The 20059-nt window shown below is 35.5% G+C and overlaps 1 protein-coding gene across 3 annotated transcripts in view; it reads left to right on the forward strand.

Annotated features, from left to right (window-relative positions):
* The window catches only part of CUNH8orf34 (chromosome unknown C8orf34 homolog), a 160370-nt gene that overhangs the window by 123839 nt on the left and 16472 nt on the right, over window positions 1-20059 (forward strand). For 2 of the 3 annotated variants that reach the window (XM_052704903.1, XM_052704904.1), the window contains exons 9-12: window positions 275-360; window positions 5326-5399; window positions 15116-15236; window positions 18882-19372. In XM_052704903.1, coding sequence (XP_052560863.1) covers window positions 275-360; window positions 5326-5399; window positions 15116-15236; window positions 18882-19372 — 772 coding nt within the window. The remainder of the gene's footprint in view (window positions 1-274; window positions 361-5325; window positions 5400-15115; window positions 15237-18881; window positions 19373-20059) is intronic. The other variant, XM_052704905.1, reaches the window with a different exon arrangement.

Here is a 20059-nt window from a genome sequence, read left to right on the forward strand (position 1 = left end):
GCCAATCCTGGCAACCGCCCTGCCACCATCACCTTGACACAGTGCAATCCTGTTCGTTTATTTAAACCATGTACAATTCATTTGACTGTTTTCTAAAGGCTAGTTCTAGTTATTATATGCTCTGGAATGATACGGTTGGACCATAGATGCTGACTGTTCAGCAAAGCTACTCTTTTAGTTAGGGCAGTGTTCTGTATATAGTGAGAATTAATATTTTCATGTATCTTATCAATGGAATTTGCCTATGTTTTTGTTCTGTTTTTCTACAATTTAGATTGCAAGGAGATAATATGGCAGAAAGGCCAGAAGATGTCTCCATGGTATCTCAAACTTCAGAGCCAGCTATGTCAGACTCTGATGGTAAGTTAGATATTTGCTGCACATCAAAAAAACAAACAACAACATTTTGTATTTTAGAGTTAATGTTATGTCTACAAGAGAAAATTAAATGTTTCCAAGGTTGTTACTGGGCACATGAACTCAGTCATGTACACTTAAATCTATTAGAAATGTCCATAATGTAGTTTTGGCTATAGCCCACATTAGCACTCCAAAATAATTCTTTGCTGTATTTTGGAAATGTCTCAGGTCAGTAGTTTTGGGTCAGTATCTTAGTAGACAGTTTTTATGTTAGCACAGAATTTTGGATGTAACATAGCTTAGTAGTATAGACATGTCTTGTCCATTGGCAACTGGCCTGTATGCTAAATAATGCTGTCTTTGGAATATTTAATTTAGTAGTACAAATTCATTCACAGAATTGAAACAATATATAGGAAAAATAAAGATTTGAAGAATTTCTCTGCATTTAAACTCAGTATCAAAAGTGCTTCAATGGTCTCCCTTAGCACTGCTGGCAAGAATTTAAAACATGATTCAAAGGAGTTTTTACAAAAACTGAGAACAATTTATTTTCCTTGTGTGCACATAGCTACATGTTGTGCTAATTTAGTCAGGACACAGCCCAATTTCAGCTTCTACTCTGGTTCTTAACACCTAAAATCTAATGGAAAAAGCACGTTCTAGGGGATATCTTGCCAGAGAATGCCCTGCTTTCTTATGAAAGATTGTCTTGATGAAGGTTATCTTAGCTGTCACTGAAATGGAGATAGGAAAGCATATTGTTCTGTCTCTTCTACTTCAGGGCAGAACAAGAGGAGTCTATTAACTGGAGGATTTGATTTGTAGTTTCATCTTCAGTAGCTGTAGATAAGTTAGTCATGTTGATTAATTAATGTAAAAGAAATTGTAACTGAGAAAGTTTTGTTATTTTGAATTGTTCTGCTAAATGTCTATTATTTAATGCCGCTAGGTGTGAGGTCATCCTGAGCTTTTATACATTTTCACGTTTGTAAAGCAACACGTCAATATTGGTAACTAATTTGTCTTCAAATATACTGATTTTGTGAACATACATGGTGTAATGCAGTTACACAATTCATTTTTCCTTTCATTTGTCATTAATTGCTTCATTAAAAAAATTGTTAGTGCAATAAAAATCTCAGAATATCACGCTCTTACCAGTTTGATGAAGTTCATCAGTGAGAGAGACCCAGATTGCTAACGTAACTGAAATCCTTTCAAAGGAAGGCAAAATTCTTCTCATGAGGGCAATCCCAAGGCGAGGAGATAATGGTGGCTTGTTTGGGATGGGTCATGGAATATATACAATGGAATATCAAACAATTTGTTTTGAACAGGCAGATCTCTGCCTTCATTTTCCTTTCACATGTACCTTTGTTACTGTAGTGGAAATATACTGCTATGCCACCCCCTGAAACTGGAGGCTCATTATTTTTACTGGGAGCAGACCATCAGTAAAATGGTAGCTTGTTGCACAATCATAGGGACGAAGGCACTAAAGATTGAAGAAGATGGAACTGTCAGAAGATCCTGGATGCTGACTAACAATGAAGCTGTGGGTGGAAGCTGTGTTTTTCATGGTCACAGAGTATGGACCACAAGAGTACCGTAGCCACTTTAACTTGGACCACCTTACATGCTTCTGTATATACTAAATATGATTAAAAGGGGGAGGAATAACCCTTTCCCTAAAGACAGGGCATAAAACTTAGGTAGGTGAGGCAACGAGATTCGTGTTGTTATTTCTCGTCTATCTCATGTCTGTAAATACACATGAACCTGTTAGCTGTATAGCTAGTAAACAGCATTGCCTCTAGGGCAAAAAGACTGAGGTCAACAGTAAGGTACTGCCAAATTTCTGACAAGAGGCTTTCTCAGAAATGTTCAGCCTTTCAAATTTTTTTTGTTTTGTTTTGTTCTCTTGGTTGTTTTTTTTTCCTAAAATGTTGGCTAGTGATATATTTTGATTAAAGAAAGAAAGAAGGAAAGAAAGAAAGAAGGAAAGAAAGAAAGAAAGGAGGAAAGAAAGAAAGAAAGGAAGGAAGGAAGGAAGAAAGGAAGAAAGGAAGAAAGAAAGAAAGAAAGAAAAAAAAAAAAAAAAAAAATAAGAAAGAAAGAAAGAAAGAAAGAAAGAAAGAAAGAAAGAAAGAAAGAAAGAAAGAAGGAAAGAAGGAAAGAAGGAAAGAAGGAAAGAAGGAAAGAAACACTTCTGGATTTTACAAGAAGGCACAGACTAGAAACAGATGTAGAACCCAGGCAGCTGCCTATTCTGTCTTTCCTATAAATGCAGCACAATTCTTGTTTTCTGTGTATCTAAAACTAAATATGTGAAGAAGATGATAAAATATATTGTTAGAAAACTCTAAATAGCCAAAGCATTGTGTTAGACTTCAAATTTTAGTTATGTCCTAAATGTATGTATTATATCATAAAAAAGACTAGCAGGTTTCAATTACCAGGTTCATCTGAACTTATTTTCTGCTCTTACTTGTTGATACGAATGACCTAACTCAGAAAACTATGAGTTGCTAAGTGCTGATGTAAACCATTCCTTCAGGAGTGTGCAAGCAAGGTGCTAATGTACAGCGAAGTTGAGACAGCTTTCCTTAATGATTTCTTTCTGGGTTAGTGAGAAATTGTTAAGTTGTTCGATCTGGAGCATCTCTCTTGTGGATTTCAGATGAGCCAGGTTCAGAAGTAATTGGCTGCACATCTGATCTAACAGCCCTTTATAAATAAGCTTACTAAAGCAATTCCATCTCATAAAGTCAATGGAATAGCCTATGTAAAAAGATCATCTGCAGCATCAGGCACAATACTGACTCCACCGACAATCTCTATCTGGCTCTAATTAACCACTGCACTGATTTCCCTCTGGTGCAATCCTACTGAATTGAGCAGAGTTATCTTTGATCTAAGCAATAAAAATGAGAGGGGAATCAGGTCTTGAGATCAGAAGGCACAAGATGCTCTAACACTGCTGTTTCACTGTTCCAAGTGATACCCATCAAAACTGTTTCTCTTTCCCATTGGACCATCTCACAGGAAATAACTCAGGGAAGAATTTAATAGTTATGTTCCTGATTTTGATCAGTGCACTGTAAACTTCCCCTGTAGATGCCAAGCCTCCTGAGTTTGTCTCATGGTTCAGTCTTCCTATAAATCTTCTTGTTCTGTACAGATAGATACTGCAATTGGACTGATCCAGTACAAATCTGTGCCTGACAGTCTCCATGCTGCTTTCATGGTGGGGGGAACTGTACAGGTCATGTACTGATGTGTGGTTTTTTGAACTTGGATATGGAGAAATGGTATCACTAAAAGCATGTCTTCATTTAATTCTGGGTGCCTCTAAGTGCAGTGGGATCTTGTTTTGCTGGTTTCAGTCCTTTTTGCTGGCAAGTGCTGTATACACTTCGAGTAAGAGCCACTGTACAAGGCAGGAAAAAAATGAAATTATTGCAAAGATCTTTGCAGTGAGTGCATTCTTGTAGAAGGCTTAAAATACCTAATGAGAGAGTGAGCTCTGAATGTTAGGTGAATGAAAAGCATTGATCTTTAAACTTTTTAAACTGCCCAATTAATCTGAAAAAGAAAAAGCTGTTTGTTGCATGAGCAGTATGCAATACCACCTATTTCTGAGGTGTGAGCAAAGACTTGGCTTTTTTTTGTGGCTTTTCCTGGAACAACATATTAGGACTGGGAATGGTAGTTTATGCAGTGCTATGCCACAGTATGCATGTGCTATTTCTTATTATATTAGATCTACAGATTGTGCTATGATATGTAATAATTAGTTTGCTAAATAAATTTTGTTAAGTAATTTTCACATCAGTGCTTAATTCCGTATCAAACAGGAGCCACGAGTTTCTATTATTTGTAGTAAGGCAGCTCCAGTTTCAACCTGATATGTTTGAAAATAGTAGGATATGTAAATTCCAGAGTTTGCTTTGCATTAAAGTGCTAGTAAAGTAGAAAGTTGGAAACAGGCATTTGGATGAAAAAAGTTTGAAATTTGAGAAGTTCAACAGAAATAGGGTTCTATCAAACATATGTAATGCTATTCCAGTTGGAACTGCATGACAAGGATGAAAAATTAATAAGGATAAAAATATAGGGGATGTGAACCAGGCATGGCAATGGCAAAAATGTGGCATCATTTCCCAGTTCTTGATCAGTTCTCTGAACAGTTCTCCACACTGCATCATCATCTCTTTTTTCCCCACTTTCATTTGCATTTGCAGTGAACGTGGTAACCGTAGTTGCTGTGCTTCAGTGCAGTTGTTTTTATAGTAAGTATAGTCCGAGATGTTTCACTTATCCAGGCACGCTGGAAACATGAGGATCTCCCTGCTAAATGTCTGAATAACAGCAGAACTCAGGGAAGATCAGGGCATCTTGTTTTTTACATAGCTTACAAACAGTGTCTAAGTGCCTATAAGGCTAGGAAGCAGTGAAACTGCACAGCATGTCACTTATAAATTGCTTTCTCTGGCCTAGGTACATAAATTGTCTTTTAAGTCATTAAATGTGTGTCAGAGGCCTTCTGAATTTCTCACCAAATCTTGTTGTTTAACAAATGTGACAGTATGGGCTAAAATCATTGTTTGCATGGCCTTTAAACATTGCCTAAAGCGATTGGAACCTGAAAATCTACTACTCCATTGTGCAGACAAATAATTTTGTTTTAGCAGTAAAAATAACAGATAACCTATAAAACTTCTAGCAGATAAATGAGGCTTGCTTGTCACTCTATTCATGTTAGAGACACTGTTCCTCATTGTATTAAGCTTATACCTTAAAATTAGTTGTAAATTAATATCCATTCAAGTGTAAATAGAAAGCGTTGCTTTTATGGTAGCTGAATTTACCTTCTCAGCAGTTAATTTATAAGTATTCTATTTTCAAAGTGAGTAATGGTTATTTAATGCAATTTATTTATTTTCTACCTCATTGGAACAGCTCAGGTACCTGGGATTGAAACACTTATGGAAGATATTGATGAATTGGAGAGTGCCTCTCAAGTGACAGTATCTGTAAGTAGATTCCCTTATGAATAACCTTGTAATTTTTTTTAAAATATCTTGAGAAAAATGAGATTTTGTGTAAAGATTAAAGTGCTTGTTTGCATTCTCATCTTAAGAAAGGAAAGCATATTTTCCCTGTTTTGCATCTCTCTTTAGCATATCCAGAGTGAACAGAGTTATGATAAATTTTGCAGCAGTTTCTTGTGATCTTACACATGATTTTCTTACTGAATTGGACTTCTGTTGCAGCTACTAGCTTTGATTTCTCAGTTCCACAGACATGTAGCATAGGCAAAGAGCAACAAATAAATTGAATTGCATAGAAAAATAAAGATAACAAGGAAAATAAAAGGTCATTGTATTAATCAGCAAAATCTTGCTGCAGAAGTGTGCGCCCTTCAGCTGAGTATTTTCAGGTACACATTCTGTATTTGCGTGCTTATTAATGCACATAAATGCATATGAATTTGATATTCTGATGGTTGTAATCATAGAGTTGTATTTACACACAGATGTAAGTTGCCCACAGCAGTACAGAGCCAGAGGCAGTGAACTTGCCTGGGAAGAATCCCTGAAATCCACACTGGTTACTGCTGTTAATGCCAGTGCTGCAAAGAGAAGTCAGGACCGTAGCCCTGCAATATTTGAAGCCTCTGCTTTGACTACACATCCTCTTTCGTAAGGCAAGGGCAACTAGGTTCCCTTTCCTGAGCTCTTGGAAAGTTCCTTTGTCTCATTTACTAAGGAGCTGGAAGCCAATAACTGTTAGTTCATCTGCTTTTAGAGTTTGTGTTTTGGATCTTTAAGCTATTGTGTAAATAGTGTGATTAGCTGTTTGTGTTCTTCTCTGTCTTGGAAATGGCTGTTACCCAAGTAACATTCAGCTGTCAAGCATTATGTGTTTGCCTGTATCTGTACCTAATCAAAAAAGAATAAAATGATTAAACTTTTGTTGCATTTTAGACCTCTCGAGGAATAGAGATCTGCTCCATGGTCTCCTAATAACTTCCAGTGAGACTTACTCTGTGACAGTCCTTACATACAAAAGCAGCGACAGAGCTAAGGTTCTCTGTAGAAAAACTGAAGATAAATGCATTCATGCAACCAATTCCCACAAATTCTTTAAAAGATTAAGAATGATGCCTGTAAAGGGACTTAAGAATTGATACTAAAACATGTTTTCATGAGTTCGCATATTTTTCAGATGTTATGAGATACTATGGGAGATAGGAGGTGAGGGTGAAATACAACGAGGAAGAATAAGTTTGATGTTAATCAGACACTTATCATAAACCAGACAAATTGATTTGTGACATTTACTCAAATGTGCATATTACCTGTAAGAATTCATGCTTTAGCTCAAGGTGTTCCATATTTAATTCCAGTACTGCATCCCACTAGGGTAGTATGAGTCTGTTGCTAGTTAAGCTGGTCATTATCATAAATTTCTCTCTACTCACGTATATTTGACTTATCGTCTTTAAACGTGCCTCAGCCTACAGAGAGTAAATCTTCTGAGAAAGATTGTGGGATGAAGCAGCAATGATTATGCAAGGGAATGTTCAGAAAATCTTCAGAATAGAGCTGTGTGGGTCCTTTTTTCATGCTCTGTGTAGAAGTTCTCATGTAAGATCTTTGGTACAGAGACTGAAGTAGTCTGAATGACAATATTTAGAAGAGATAAGGAGTATCTATGTCTATAACATGGCTTAATATAATGTGTACTATGATTACATTGATTATACAATGATTATAATATAATATTATATATAATATATATTATATATATATATAACTATATTATAATATAATTATAATATGATTATATAATGTGTACTGTGATTTACCTTGTCTGGATGACGTGCTGCGTGATATGCTTTAGTAGCTTGTGGTGGCCATGGTGGTGAGGAGATAGTTGGACTAGATGATCTCATAGGTCATTTCCAACCTTGTGATTCTGTGATTCTATGATTCTATACATTGTGATTTTCTTGTAACATTCTGTATTTCTAGAGAGTCTGGAAGTTTTTGGAATCAGACCTTTTCCATTTGAATGTCTTTTCAGAAGAATCTTTTGCTAAGCTTTATTTTTCTCAAAGAATTGATATTTGAAAAGTGGAGAACCTATTTGTCAGTGCTGCACAATCCCAAACAAAGTGTACTGAATGGATAAATGAGTAAGGCTACCAGAAAGCAGTTTGGAGTACTTACAGGAATCAGCACTCTTCCCATGTGTTTTGCAAGGACACAAAGTGGAAGGAAGCATTCAGAATGTTCTAAAAAAAACCTGGTTTACTGCGGGGATATTTTTCTGACAAATATTTAATTTAAGAAAAAGTGCAAGGCAAGATGCAAAGCTTTTTTTGAGATTTTTTTTGCCATGGGGCTTTCTCAGAGTCCTAGTTTACCTTCTGTTTCTGTAAACAACTTTTATAAATATTTGGTTAGTTATCTTCAAGAAAACACGGAAGTGATGCTAGGGAAAAGTTTGGTCAGATGGAATTATGACAGCAATGGAAAAGTAAAGTATCCAGGGAATAACCTAAATTTACAGCAACTGAAAGAAAGAGTAGGGCAAGTACACTATACAGTTGACACTGTAGCCCTTGTGTTCATCTTGAGTTTCTTCTTTTACCATCTTGATCTTGTGCTTATTGTTTTTATTCATGTGAATCTTTGCATTCACTCATCTTGCTTTGCGTGTGCACATGAAAAGGTTTATTTTTCTTTGCAAATTATCCATGCAAGGCAAACCAATACAAGTGAAACTGTGGGAAAAAGAAGTCATTTAACTGCAAAAGGCACCTTTTGCATGAAGTTGGCTTGAGTTTTTGGTCTTTATAACTTTGAGAAAAACACGCTAATGAATTGTTTTATAGCGGTGTTTTGCTTAAAATATATCCTTTCCCATTTTTCCTTCTCCTTTGGAACTTCTCTGTTGCTTTGCTAGAAGGAATATACACAAGAATTTTCTGTAATGTATATGGAAATTGCTTGATGGGAATTCATTTTTTGAAATGATTTGAGGTTTCTGCAAAAATTAAGCTTTTACTTTTTGGTATTGATACATGTTGAATACAGCAGTGTGACTGAGGTAGCATGAATTAGAAAGGTAATATTTATATACTATACAAACAGAATTACTGTAGTCTCATACCATTTTTTTTTTTTAATCCAACTTCACTTTTTAAAGTGTGTGGACATTCAGGCACATAAAGTTACATATTTTTAGCCTTTACATTTTTTACATATAAAACTAATAACAATAATAAATAATATTACATAAGTGCAACTCTTGTGCAGCTAGTTCAAAATGAACTGTAAGTGTAATTTTAATTGCAAATAGCTAAATTAACAATACAGTGCAATAAAAGAACATAATATCAAGCTTATTGGGAAACAGGTAATATTTCCTGAAAGTTGTTAAGCAAGTAGTTTAAATTACATACCTTGAACTTCTTTGCTCTAGACATCATCTGTGTGAAACAGATTTCACAAATTACACATTGCATTTTGTCAGCACAATTGCAAAGACTTAATTTCTTTCTTTAAAGTTTTGTTTTGCTTTGGAGAGCGCATGAAGTGCTCAACAATTCTTTCTCACTTCATACCCACTCATTTCTTTTTACTGACATCATTTTATATATTGGAGAACCCAGCATCTCAGGTGCATACCCAATCCCAGTGACACATGATATGGCTGCCCAGCATCCCTGCAGGGCCCCCAGTCCATGGCTGGAGTGCAGTTGGCAGAGAGCCCCATCCCCTTGTGGGCTGAATTCCACCAGCCCCATTGGCAGGCACCTCATGCAGCTTTCAGTTCACACTTCCAAGACCTTCAGTGGTGTAGGCAGAATGGCAAGTATGTACTGAACTGAAAATACTCCCAATTTAAAATATTTGATACTTTAAAAGATGACTTTAAAATGATTTTTCTGCAGTTTAAAAAATTTATTAAAAAAAAATCTGAGTGCCTTATTTTTTTTGTTTCTAAAACTTCGGTGTCTTTGGAGTGACAAATTGAAAAATATTGTTCCAGATAACAGTAAATAAAACAAGATTGAAGCTTACAAAATGTAATTCTAGTTAAGTTTGAAAAGCTGAAACATGTTAAACTCAGGTGCCCACTTAGTTCCTCTTTCAATCTGTAAGTAGAAAACTTGTGTGTAAGTTAACCCAAACTACCACTTTTCTAGTGCTGGGCTTAGTGTAAAATGTTGCCTGCCATGGAAAGCAAAAGCTTACAATTTCAGTTACATGGCATTTCATGTAGAATGGGCCCAAGTGTGGGGAGATGGGGCTTAGAGGTGGTTTCTTACATTGCATCAGACCTCTTAGAGGTTTATTGTTTTAACAATAACAAACAAACAAAAAAGTGTTGACAAGGATACTTTTTGCAGTGGGAGGATTTTCCATCACGTTTCTGTTTACGACATTTAGGCCATTTAGAAAGAAATAGTAGATTTTAGATAGCAAGTAAGTGTGGTTGCCTTTTCTATGCTATTATCTCCTGAAATTGCCAATGACAATTGCACTTTATTAACAAAACTATGCAGAATAAAGAGTTCAATCAAAAATGCATTGCCTGTGTTTATAGTTTGCAAGGAACTAAGGATTGAATTTTCACCTCCTTTTCAATACCTATACGTGATCACCTTTTTGTTTTGACATGATTATGTGATTCATCATTTATCTGTCATTTCGTCTTTAAAAATGAAGAAGCCCTTGTGAGGTAGGGATATCCCCTATGTCTGACAAGAGAATGTGCACAGTTGTGCCTATGGGTACTTATGTTTAACTCTGAAGTAGGCCAAAATGAAACAGAAGAATAGCATTCCGTCATTCCAAACTTTTAATGGTCAGGTAGGAAGGGCTAATTTACTTTCTAACAATCATTTGATTTCCTGATGGTGTTGGAGGTAATTTGGAGGTCTTCTTTGCCTCAGACAATTTGAAATGCTGCATTTCTGCAGAACTCCCTGTGTGTCCATGGGGGATTACACAGAAATGGCAGCCCATGTCACTGCAGATGTTCACATCTGCACTGTTTTTTCATATGATGTATGCTGTCAAAATGACATTGTGCTGCAAATACTGAAGTACTTATATTTGATTGTGGAAAACTTCCTTATTCTTATGACCTCAATTATGTTTGTGTACCAGCATGGCTTTCCCAGTAAGTTATGATATTTTCCAGAAGTTCAGGGAACGAGAGATGACAGACATTCCCTTTGGCTTTATCTTTTGTAATTATTTTCTTTTTAGGAGTAATTTGGCTAAGCGATCTAAGTAAAGAATGTGCTGATGAATATATTGTTAGTGAAGAAATAATGATGCTATGTAAAGAAAACCAATTAGGAAATGGATGCCTGGTTGACCTTTACAGTTGACAAATGTATCCTAAGGGCTTTGTTTGAATGTATTTCTAGCGCAGAGACTTTGCCTTACCTTCAAAGTTTGAAGGTGAAGTGAACAGCACCCAGAGCTGTTCCTACAAACTAAAGGGTGTCTTTCAGGAACATGTTCCTGTTTAGATATAAAATCTTGTTAGTATGAATAGGCTATTTATAATTTTTGTGTTAATATTAAAAAATCTTAGTGAATAATTGAGGGCAATTGCAGTTTGGAATACGCTGAAGGAATTATAAAGGACTATTTCTATATACGCACTTTATACATACATACTAAATTTTTCAACTACTTTCAGTCTACTGTCATTATCAATAACATCTGAGATAACTGACATTAGTGTTTTATCTCTGCTGTACCTGGCCAGGAGATAAAGATTACGTTTTGATAAAAATGGAATAGAAATGTTCAAATAAACAACTTGCAAGCCTGAATCTCTCTCCTAGGTGACATTTCTGAACTGCTGCCACTTATCTAGTGGAGAGAAGGGATACCAGTGAATTCTGCTGGTGATGTGTGAATTCATTTTTCCTTGCTAAAGCGTTTGAACTGATGTGCTTGCTAAGACTGCCTGTTAACATCCCCTACTTTCAGCTTGTATTTATCCTTTAAGATCAAGATTATTGCATATGTTGTTGAATATGCTAAGGAACCCTTTCTTTATTTATATGTTATTCACTTAAATGAATTCATAGCCTTAACATGTTAAGAGAGAATTTTTATGTTCAGTATTATTTACAGAGGGGAAAAAAGAAAAAAAACCAAAAGCCATTTCCTGAGTCTGCCTTCAGAAAGATTGAAATCATAGAATTGTTTGAGTTGGTCATGTAGTCCAACTCCCCTGCAATGAACAGGGACACCTACAGCTACATCAGGTTTTTCAGAGTCCTGTGCAGCCTGACCTTGAGTGTCTCCTAGCATAGGTCATCCATCACCTCTCCGGGCAACCTGTTCCAGTGCCTCACCACTTTTATTGTAAATAACTTCTTCCTTATATCCAATCTAAATCTCCCTTCTTTTAGTTCAGAACCATGTCCCCTTGTCCTGTCGCAACAGACCCTGCTAAAGAGTCTGTCCCCTTCTCTCTTATAGCCCTCTTTAGATACTGAAAGGCTATTCTCAGGTCTACTCTGAGAACCTTCTCTTCTCTAGGTTGAACAGCTGTAGTTCTTTCATCCTGTCCTTGTAGGGGGAGGTGTTCCATCCCTTGGATCATTTTTGTGGTCCTCTTCTGGACATGCCTCTACAGGTCATATCACTCTTGCACTCAGGGCAGTGTTGTTGCTTATGGTCTTGGAACATCTAGTTTCAGTGAAGGAGCAAAAAAATAATAGCAATACAGCAGTTTTAATATCATAATAAACAGATAACTTTTTTATTCTAATAGTTTCAGATCATTTTTTCTTTCTATCAAGTGTTTAATTGTAAGAGTATTATAAGCACATAATCTGTAATTAAATGGCTGCTATTAAATATCTCATCTTTCATGGCTATTATTGAACTATTATTCTGGTCTCTTCACAGTGCTGTTGTCTCACAAAATGCCAAAGGCTTCTGATAGTACATGGTACAGAAAAATGCAAATAAAATGTTACAAAATTTTTGGAAAAAAGTTGTCCAAAGTTGTCTCACTAATTTCACAGTGTTGAAATGGTGCATCTGGAAGATAGATATGAATGTATTGCTTTAAAATCATATCCAACATTAACTTACTCTCCAAAAGACTGTGTACATCTGTGTTGTGCACAGAACTGAACACAAATTCTGTATTCTTCGTAACTGTATGTTAACAGGATGAAGGCAGCCATAAGCATTTACAGAGTGCATGTGTGTACACAACTTGGTGTGCCTGTATCTGCTTATGTACAGCCATTCCTATCTGTGTTAATAATCTGAGTTGAAGCCTGCAAAAGTATTGCTGATGTTTCATAATCTTTGTGATTTTGAGCCTTCTAATTGCAATTTACATTTAAATGTTACTCATATTTTTGAATAAACATCTCAAGCACTGTCATGGTGCTCACATTAAAGAATCATTTTTCTCTGTTTGAGTTTCTGTTACAGATAGTAGGCTGAGTTGCATTCACTCATTCACCTTAGTTGTATGCATATAAAAAAAGTATCACAGAGGAAAAGGTAGAATGCAAGAAGAAACATTAGAGGTTTGTAGAAGAGAAAGATTATTTTATCTTCAGAAAAAAAAAGGAGATGGAGGCTGAGAAAGTCTCAGAAGGCTAACATTTGCAAGTGCTTGTTTTTGGAAGCTAGAAAATTAGTGAAAACTCATAATAATTTGTTTACAATAAACTTGAATAGAACTGAGAACACCAGATGAAAAGTTTGCTCTTCAGTTATTACCACAAACAACTGACTAGCTTTTATTCTGTACTTCATCAGAGTTATGTTTGTGCTTGATACTCAAAAAGAATTCATCCTGTTAGACTTGGGGAATTTTTCTCTCTAGTCATTGTTGAAGGGCTGCTATATTTTTCCTCCCTTAATAAAGAGTTCTCCATTAAACTTAAATAAAAATGCCTGTTTCCCCCATAAAAATCTGAAGGTTAAGAGTATGTGTAAAACAGATTAAAAACCAGAACATTAGGATTTTTTACAGGCTCTACTCCCATTCCCATTTCTTATTTAGTTTCTTTTGTTTCAGAGAAACTGCTCATAGAACAAATTACTCTTCTATCTAGAAACAGATACGGAGTAACTAAAATCTATTAGATACAAGCATGTAAAAATGTGAGTAGTTTAATAAGGGTGAATATTCCTTAGTGACCTTGAGAAGACATATTATCATTTGGATGGAGAATTCTCAAATATGAATGAAGTGGAAAATTCTCAAAAATCTCATGGGAAAATAGGTGAATCAAGCCTAGTGACATGTCTGAAATAAATGCATTTGCAGGATAATTTCCATTTCTGACTAATTTACATTTTGTTTGTCTCTTCCTGTGTATTTGCCTGGAATGAAATATGTGTGCCTCTAACCAGAGCAGTACTACAGTAAAAAGCAATGGGCAAATTACAAAATGCCTACTGTGATCTAAAAACACTGTGTGTTACTAACAGTAGGATTGCCTGCAGCTGTGAACTATTTCATATTCTGGTAAATATGAATAAGGGTTTCTTTTAATGTAAGAATATGGAACTTTACAGTATAGCTGTTGTTTTATACATAGGAATCTATGTTAACAAATTTTAAATGTACGTTTCACAGCAGTCAGTTAAATACAAGACAGTGTTTATGTCCTCTCCTCAATTATTCTTCTCCCTGCAATTACATCAACTCAATGTCTTTGAAACCCTGGCCCCTCTCTAGATTTGCTTGATGTTTACTGAAAGATTCAAAAATCAGTAAGAGGTAAACAATGATGGGACTTGTGCATAAACTTTGTTTCTTCAGGAAACCAGGGAAAGCAGCAAAACCTCGTATACTTCAGATGAAATATTTTGGTGTGGAAATAAAGTAAAATTTATTTCAGACAAGCTGTTAAGAATGCTTTGATTAATGTATTTGTTGTTTTTTATGACCAAGTAAGCATTCTATCATACACTTCTAGTGTATTTTAAGTAAGCATATAAAAACTTATTGAATTTACCTTATAGTATCATATTTTAAAACTTTAAAAAAATTAAAAATAAAATTTTAAAAAATTTTTAAAATATTTTAAAACCTTTTAAAAAAATTTATTTATTATTTTTTTTTTAAATTGAAATTTTATTGAATGGGTTCCAGAAAATGCAGCTAACTGGGTATCACAGCGTTCAGTATTGAAATGATTGGGTAAGTCATCCCAGCATCCCTTCTAAGCTTCTGTGTTGCCATGATGATTTAGTTGCTGTTCCTGAAAGGAATACTTTGTGACAAAATGGCACTGGCAGTTTTGATGATGAAATTCTGTGATGTTCCCAGAAGTGCTGCTTTGCAGAGATACTGTGCCATATGTGGCAAATTAAACTGCAACCCCCATTATGTAACTTGCTTAGAATGTAAATCATTGAAGAATTTGTCCTATTAAGTTTTCTCAGTATGGAATAAGAGCTTGTGTGTCAATATACATGTAAGTTACTCTAGAATTGTTGATTTTTGTTAATGCTTACTGTTTATGTTATTTAGCATGTAAGAAATTATAAATTTTAATTTTTTGCAGCTAAATATTATATACTAATTCTGTACAAAACTCTACCAGATTCCCTATTCTAAATGAGTACAGTGCATCACTCCCCCCTCTCCACTTATTTTTTATTGTTTCACATGTAAATTTGAAAGTGTATTAAAAACTATTCCATTTTATTTTTATCTGTGTAAGTCTCAGCCGGTTTGGACTATGGATGCCATGGGTGTCAGATCTGGTGGTTCCCCAAGACAGAAACTCTTAAAGGACTCCTTAGCAGCAAAAGAACTTCAGACCATGGAAAAGCACCTGGCTGGTATGTATGCTAGCAAGAGACGATGAAACACATAGCAGTCCTCACACATCTATGCCAATATATTTTAGACAAAGGAAAAGTGATAATCTATTTCAGATGCTGATGAAAATAGATAAAACTTCACATTTCCTTCATTGCAAAGAAACAGTTATTGTTTGTGTTTGTTAGTTGTTCTTTGTAATGAATATTTATTATCTAAGGTTTAGTTGTATGGTATGGTACTGGTAGAACTAGAATATTAAGACTGGCAAGGTAAGGTGGAGAGAGAAATGAAATTTTTCTGGCCCTTCTTTCAAGTCTGTCACAGAACAAGGCAGAGAACTTAGCACTTTCGGTCATTTTCGAAAAGATTTTGGACATCTGTCCTACCTGTGAAGTTGGCCTGGAAGGCTTGGGAGCGGTATTTTCTTTAGAAAGACAGATGCAGCTTTTTTACTTCTGTCTAGGAGCTGTTGTAGACAAAGTCAAGTAGAAGACATGGCTGTGAGCACAGTGAGAAACAGAAAAAGCTTTTGCTTAGAGTAGGGCAAGAACTAAAACCAGTCCCTGTGTGTTGTGGCAGGTGTCACTTACAAGGGATCTGGCCAAGTTGTCAATGCTTTGATTTGTGTCTGAACTGGTAGCATTTCCATGGCTGTACAAGTCGCCCTTGTAAGCAGCGTACTCTGAAACATGCAGATCCCTGTATCCATAGACATAGTTGACAATAATAACTACCATGTTGAATGGAAGATAGAATTTTAAATACTTAATTGGTTAACTATGTGGATTCTTTTATTCTCTGACACTGTCTGCTGTGGTATGATGTGCAAAGTCTTTCACATCAATGCTGGTGTCATTTGGCTTTGGGCCTGTTACTTCAGTAGCACTGTATGGGGGGTTCAGGCATTTTACCATCCAGTAATTTTTGTTTGGCTGAGAAATTCACAAGAGTATGACTGTTATTAGACATTGGACTCTCCTATTCTTGTTAATTAATTAACCAGTTAACTTCCTCTTATACCAGTGCTGCTTGAGACAATTGTCCCTCACAGTTGCAAGCATAACATAACTTCCATGAGGAATCAGCTCAGAGGATCTCAGATAATGAAGCAGTATTTTGCTTAGCCTTATTTTTCTGATAGATTAAAAAAAAAAAAAAAAAAAAAAGATATCAGCAAATCATCTTTCTTTCACTGAGTACAGTGGAACCTATTAATCCTATCCTGTACTATGCAGTCATTTAGATGTTTTCTGAGACTTGGGCTCATGTAATGATAAGACATAGTCCTGCCTTTCTCTTATGGACTACATGCTGTAGAAAATTCACTTTAAACACTGGCACAAGTGGATGCCTATGATAAGCACCAAATGTCAGCAAGTTCTTCAGTGCCTTATTTGAAAACAGCATTTTTACAAAATCAGATTTTGAAGCAGTTTTCCTTTCCTTCCTTAAATGTGGTCCAGTGATACTTTTGTCAAAAATCCAGTCTCTTACGTTACTGTGGCTGCTTTATATCGTACACAAGTGGAATTTATTTATTTACTTATTTATTTTTGTATTTAATTGCAGTGACTTGCCCATTTGGCTTGTTATATTTATTCTGTGGTCACTGCATACTTCTGGAATCTGATTTATCAAAAGTAGAACTTCTAGGTGCATAAACAGTTTGAAGTTGCATTATGAATGATATTCTGGCATTTCTGATAAGCAAGTAAAATGCTTTTGTGTTTTTCTGATGCCTGCATTTTTATTTCCTTTAAATGACATTGACAAGGGATTTTAAAAAGTTCTGCCATAAATGAATTCTAGTATTTACTGAATATCAGATAATAACATAAGACTGGAGATTTGTGATATTTTTCTTTCCCTTCTAATTAAAAAGCTGATGTTGAAGCAAAAAAAAAAAAAGTATGCTAAATACACACTCTTGTCTACTATATGAAATGAAGAAAACGTGAGCAAGAATATAATGTTTAGTTAGCTTTTATTAAATCCTTAAAAGTTTCAAATAATTTCTTAGCATACTGAATCAACTTGGGGAAGTTAGAGATCTGGAATTCTGCGAAGACACAAACTAAATTGAGTCTTTAAAGGAAAGTATTCTTTATTTGGTTCACATAACCCACATTGTCATTTATTGGCCTCTGGATTTCAGTCAGGCATCTTACAAATTCCAAACTGATATGTATTGATTTTTTTTTTAAAGCATAATGGAAGAGTACTTCAAGAAATAATTATTTCAAAATGGAAATAATTTTAAGAGGTTAATTTTTAGTAAGATTATTGTGAGATTAAGATGGCAATTAGAAATATTCTGAACTGTGTGCTGGGAAGAATAACTACATTTAAAAACTTGCTAGCGTCTTTAAAGAGTTGAAAGACTCAATTTTGACAACTTTTTTTAATAACAATATTTTACATGTGAGAAATGTCTTGTATTAGAGGAGTAACATAAACCTTATTTTCCTGTTTTAAAAGATATTAATGTTAAAGGTGGCATATCTTTAATTGTTTTACATAAAGCATTGTTTTTATAGCTACTGGTAGATAGAAGTGCAAGAAAATCTTATTTTTTTAATAAGCAGTTTAGAGTGTTTTTATTTTAGAACTTTAAGGGTCTGAAGTTATTATTAGAGAAACAAAAATGAAAATGCTCATTTTATATAAGTTCACTTAATACATAATTAAGTCAGTAGAACCTTGCTGATTTGCGGCTTCTGGTTTGTAGAATTTAATGGAAAATATCATTACTTATCAAAACCAAGTTACAGTAGAAAGTAAAAATTCAGAACAGTTGTGTGAGATGAAATGAACTTGAACTGCCTGTCAAGCTTCTTTACATTTTTACTTTCAAGGATCTTTCAGTATAGTAGCTATGCTAACCTGAATTCCAGCAATCCTCATCTAACTTGGCCGAATGTATCTGATTTAATTCATCAGAATCATTAAGATGAATTAAATGAATTCAGAAGACAGTTTCCTCACTACCACTAAACTGTTCTGTTTTTAAATAGGGTCTTATTTCATACAGCCCTAAAGGGCGTAGAAACTGGAACACCAAATGATGACCACCTTTCTTCTTGAAATTCTAGACCTTGGTGACCCCTTCAATTGCTGTAGCACTGAAGACAAACCAGAGCACAAAATTCAGATCCAGGCAGCATTACAGACCCAGATGTGCCAGAGGCCAGGAGTTGTTGACCCCAGAGTTCAGTTTGGGCAATATACAGGGAGGTCAGAAACATTAAGTCTCATCTTGCTCCACTTTTGGATTGCCCATCAGTGCAGATGAGGATTGCAGATTTAGCTCACAGCCTCATCTTAGTTTGTTGCTAATGAGAAACGGTGCAAAAGCCACAGTGAGGTTTGATTAAATGAGAGAGGTTTTCATAGGTTGTAGGGAAATTCATAGCTAGATGGTTCAGTTAAATGGTAATAATGCATTTCTGTGGGATAGATGTGCTTGCAGTAAATCAACTGTGAATAGATTCTAAGGACATAATTATCAAACCATTAATTCTGGTGCCTTGTATTTTAAGGATGAATAGATTTTCTCTGCAGAGCTACAAGGTGTCACGTATAGCGAGGAAAATCAATAAGAAGCTTAAACCTGAGAGAACTGAAAGTGAGGTTTTTGTTTGTTTATGTGTTTGTGTGCTCAGATATTGAAAAGGACCTAGCGCTGTGGGAAGAAGCAAGGCTCTCAAGAAGCCCTAGCATCCAGCATCACAGTTTAGGTACATCTGATCCTCAAGGCAATCTTCAAGCTACACAGGGCCAAAATCCGAGGCCAACTCAAATGGGAAAAAACATTCAGCTCCAAGGAAACAAATCGCCACCACTGCCCACTAATAGCCGAGCACAGGCCTCAGGTGTTACAAACAGCAGGCCTCCGACAGCTGGCGTGCAAACCAACAGGCCATCGACTCCATCAACGCCGGGGAGCAGACCTGTGACCCCAAACAGCTTGCTGTCACGGCCGCTCACTCCTGGCAGTCAAGGAAATAAGGAAAGCATCATCAGTTTGCATAGAAGTAGATCTTTGACGTCAAAGAGCCAAATGGGGAGGACCCTCAGCGCTGCTTCAGGGCTCTCTGTGCAAATGAGTGGAGATGTTGTCACTGTCACTGCTCAAAGAAGCAGTTTGTCAGAAGTAAGATTTTCAATTTAATGTTTTGAGTATGGTTAGGAGCTATTACAACATGAAGACAAGATCGTGTTTTACATTGAAGTGGTGTCAGTATACCTAATGTTAGTGTTTTGAAAAGAACTTGAAACATAATACTGAGACAAGTTGCAGGAAAGACTACTCAACTTTGAGAAGTATTGATGAGAAAATTTCAGGATTATTGTGGAAATTGTAATGAAACGCTCATGCCCCAAAATTTTCAGAGATTGGTAGGGTTTTGCCTGCATAATGTGCTGCAGATTTATTAGCCTTACAGTTTCTGAGTTGCATATTTCCGGACTATTAATATCAACTATATCTTATCTTTATGATTCCAGGGTATTTTTCCTGCTGCACTGACAGTGCATAATATTTCCTTGGTTTAATTGTTCTTTTTTTTTTTTTTTTATACACTGGAATGATTAGTTAGTTATTGCTGAATGGACATATTTTCTGAAATAAAAAGCTGAACTGCAGTGGGAAAATATCCAATGTTGCTGAACGACTGTCTAGTACTATTGTGCATGTTAGCTAGACTTATTCAGAGCATAAGAACTTCCTGTCTTATATTAATGGCTTTTAAAGGATTAGTCCTTGTATAAAAAGAGAAGTTAAAGTATCTTGTAAATTTTGAGTGGGATTCTCCTCTGCAAACCTTAGCTGCCTTAAAGA

Source organism: Tympanuchus pallidicinctus, unplaced genomic scaffold (genome assembly GCF_026119805.1).
Source record: "Tympanuchus pallidicinctus isolate F22 unplaced genomic scaffold, pur_lepc_1.0 scaffold5, whole genome shotgun sequence".
NCBI classification, from domain to species: Eukaryota; Metazoa; Chordata; class Aves; order Galliformes; family Phasianidae; genus Tympanuchus; species Tympanuchus pallidicinctus.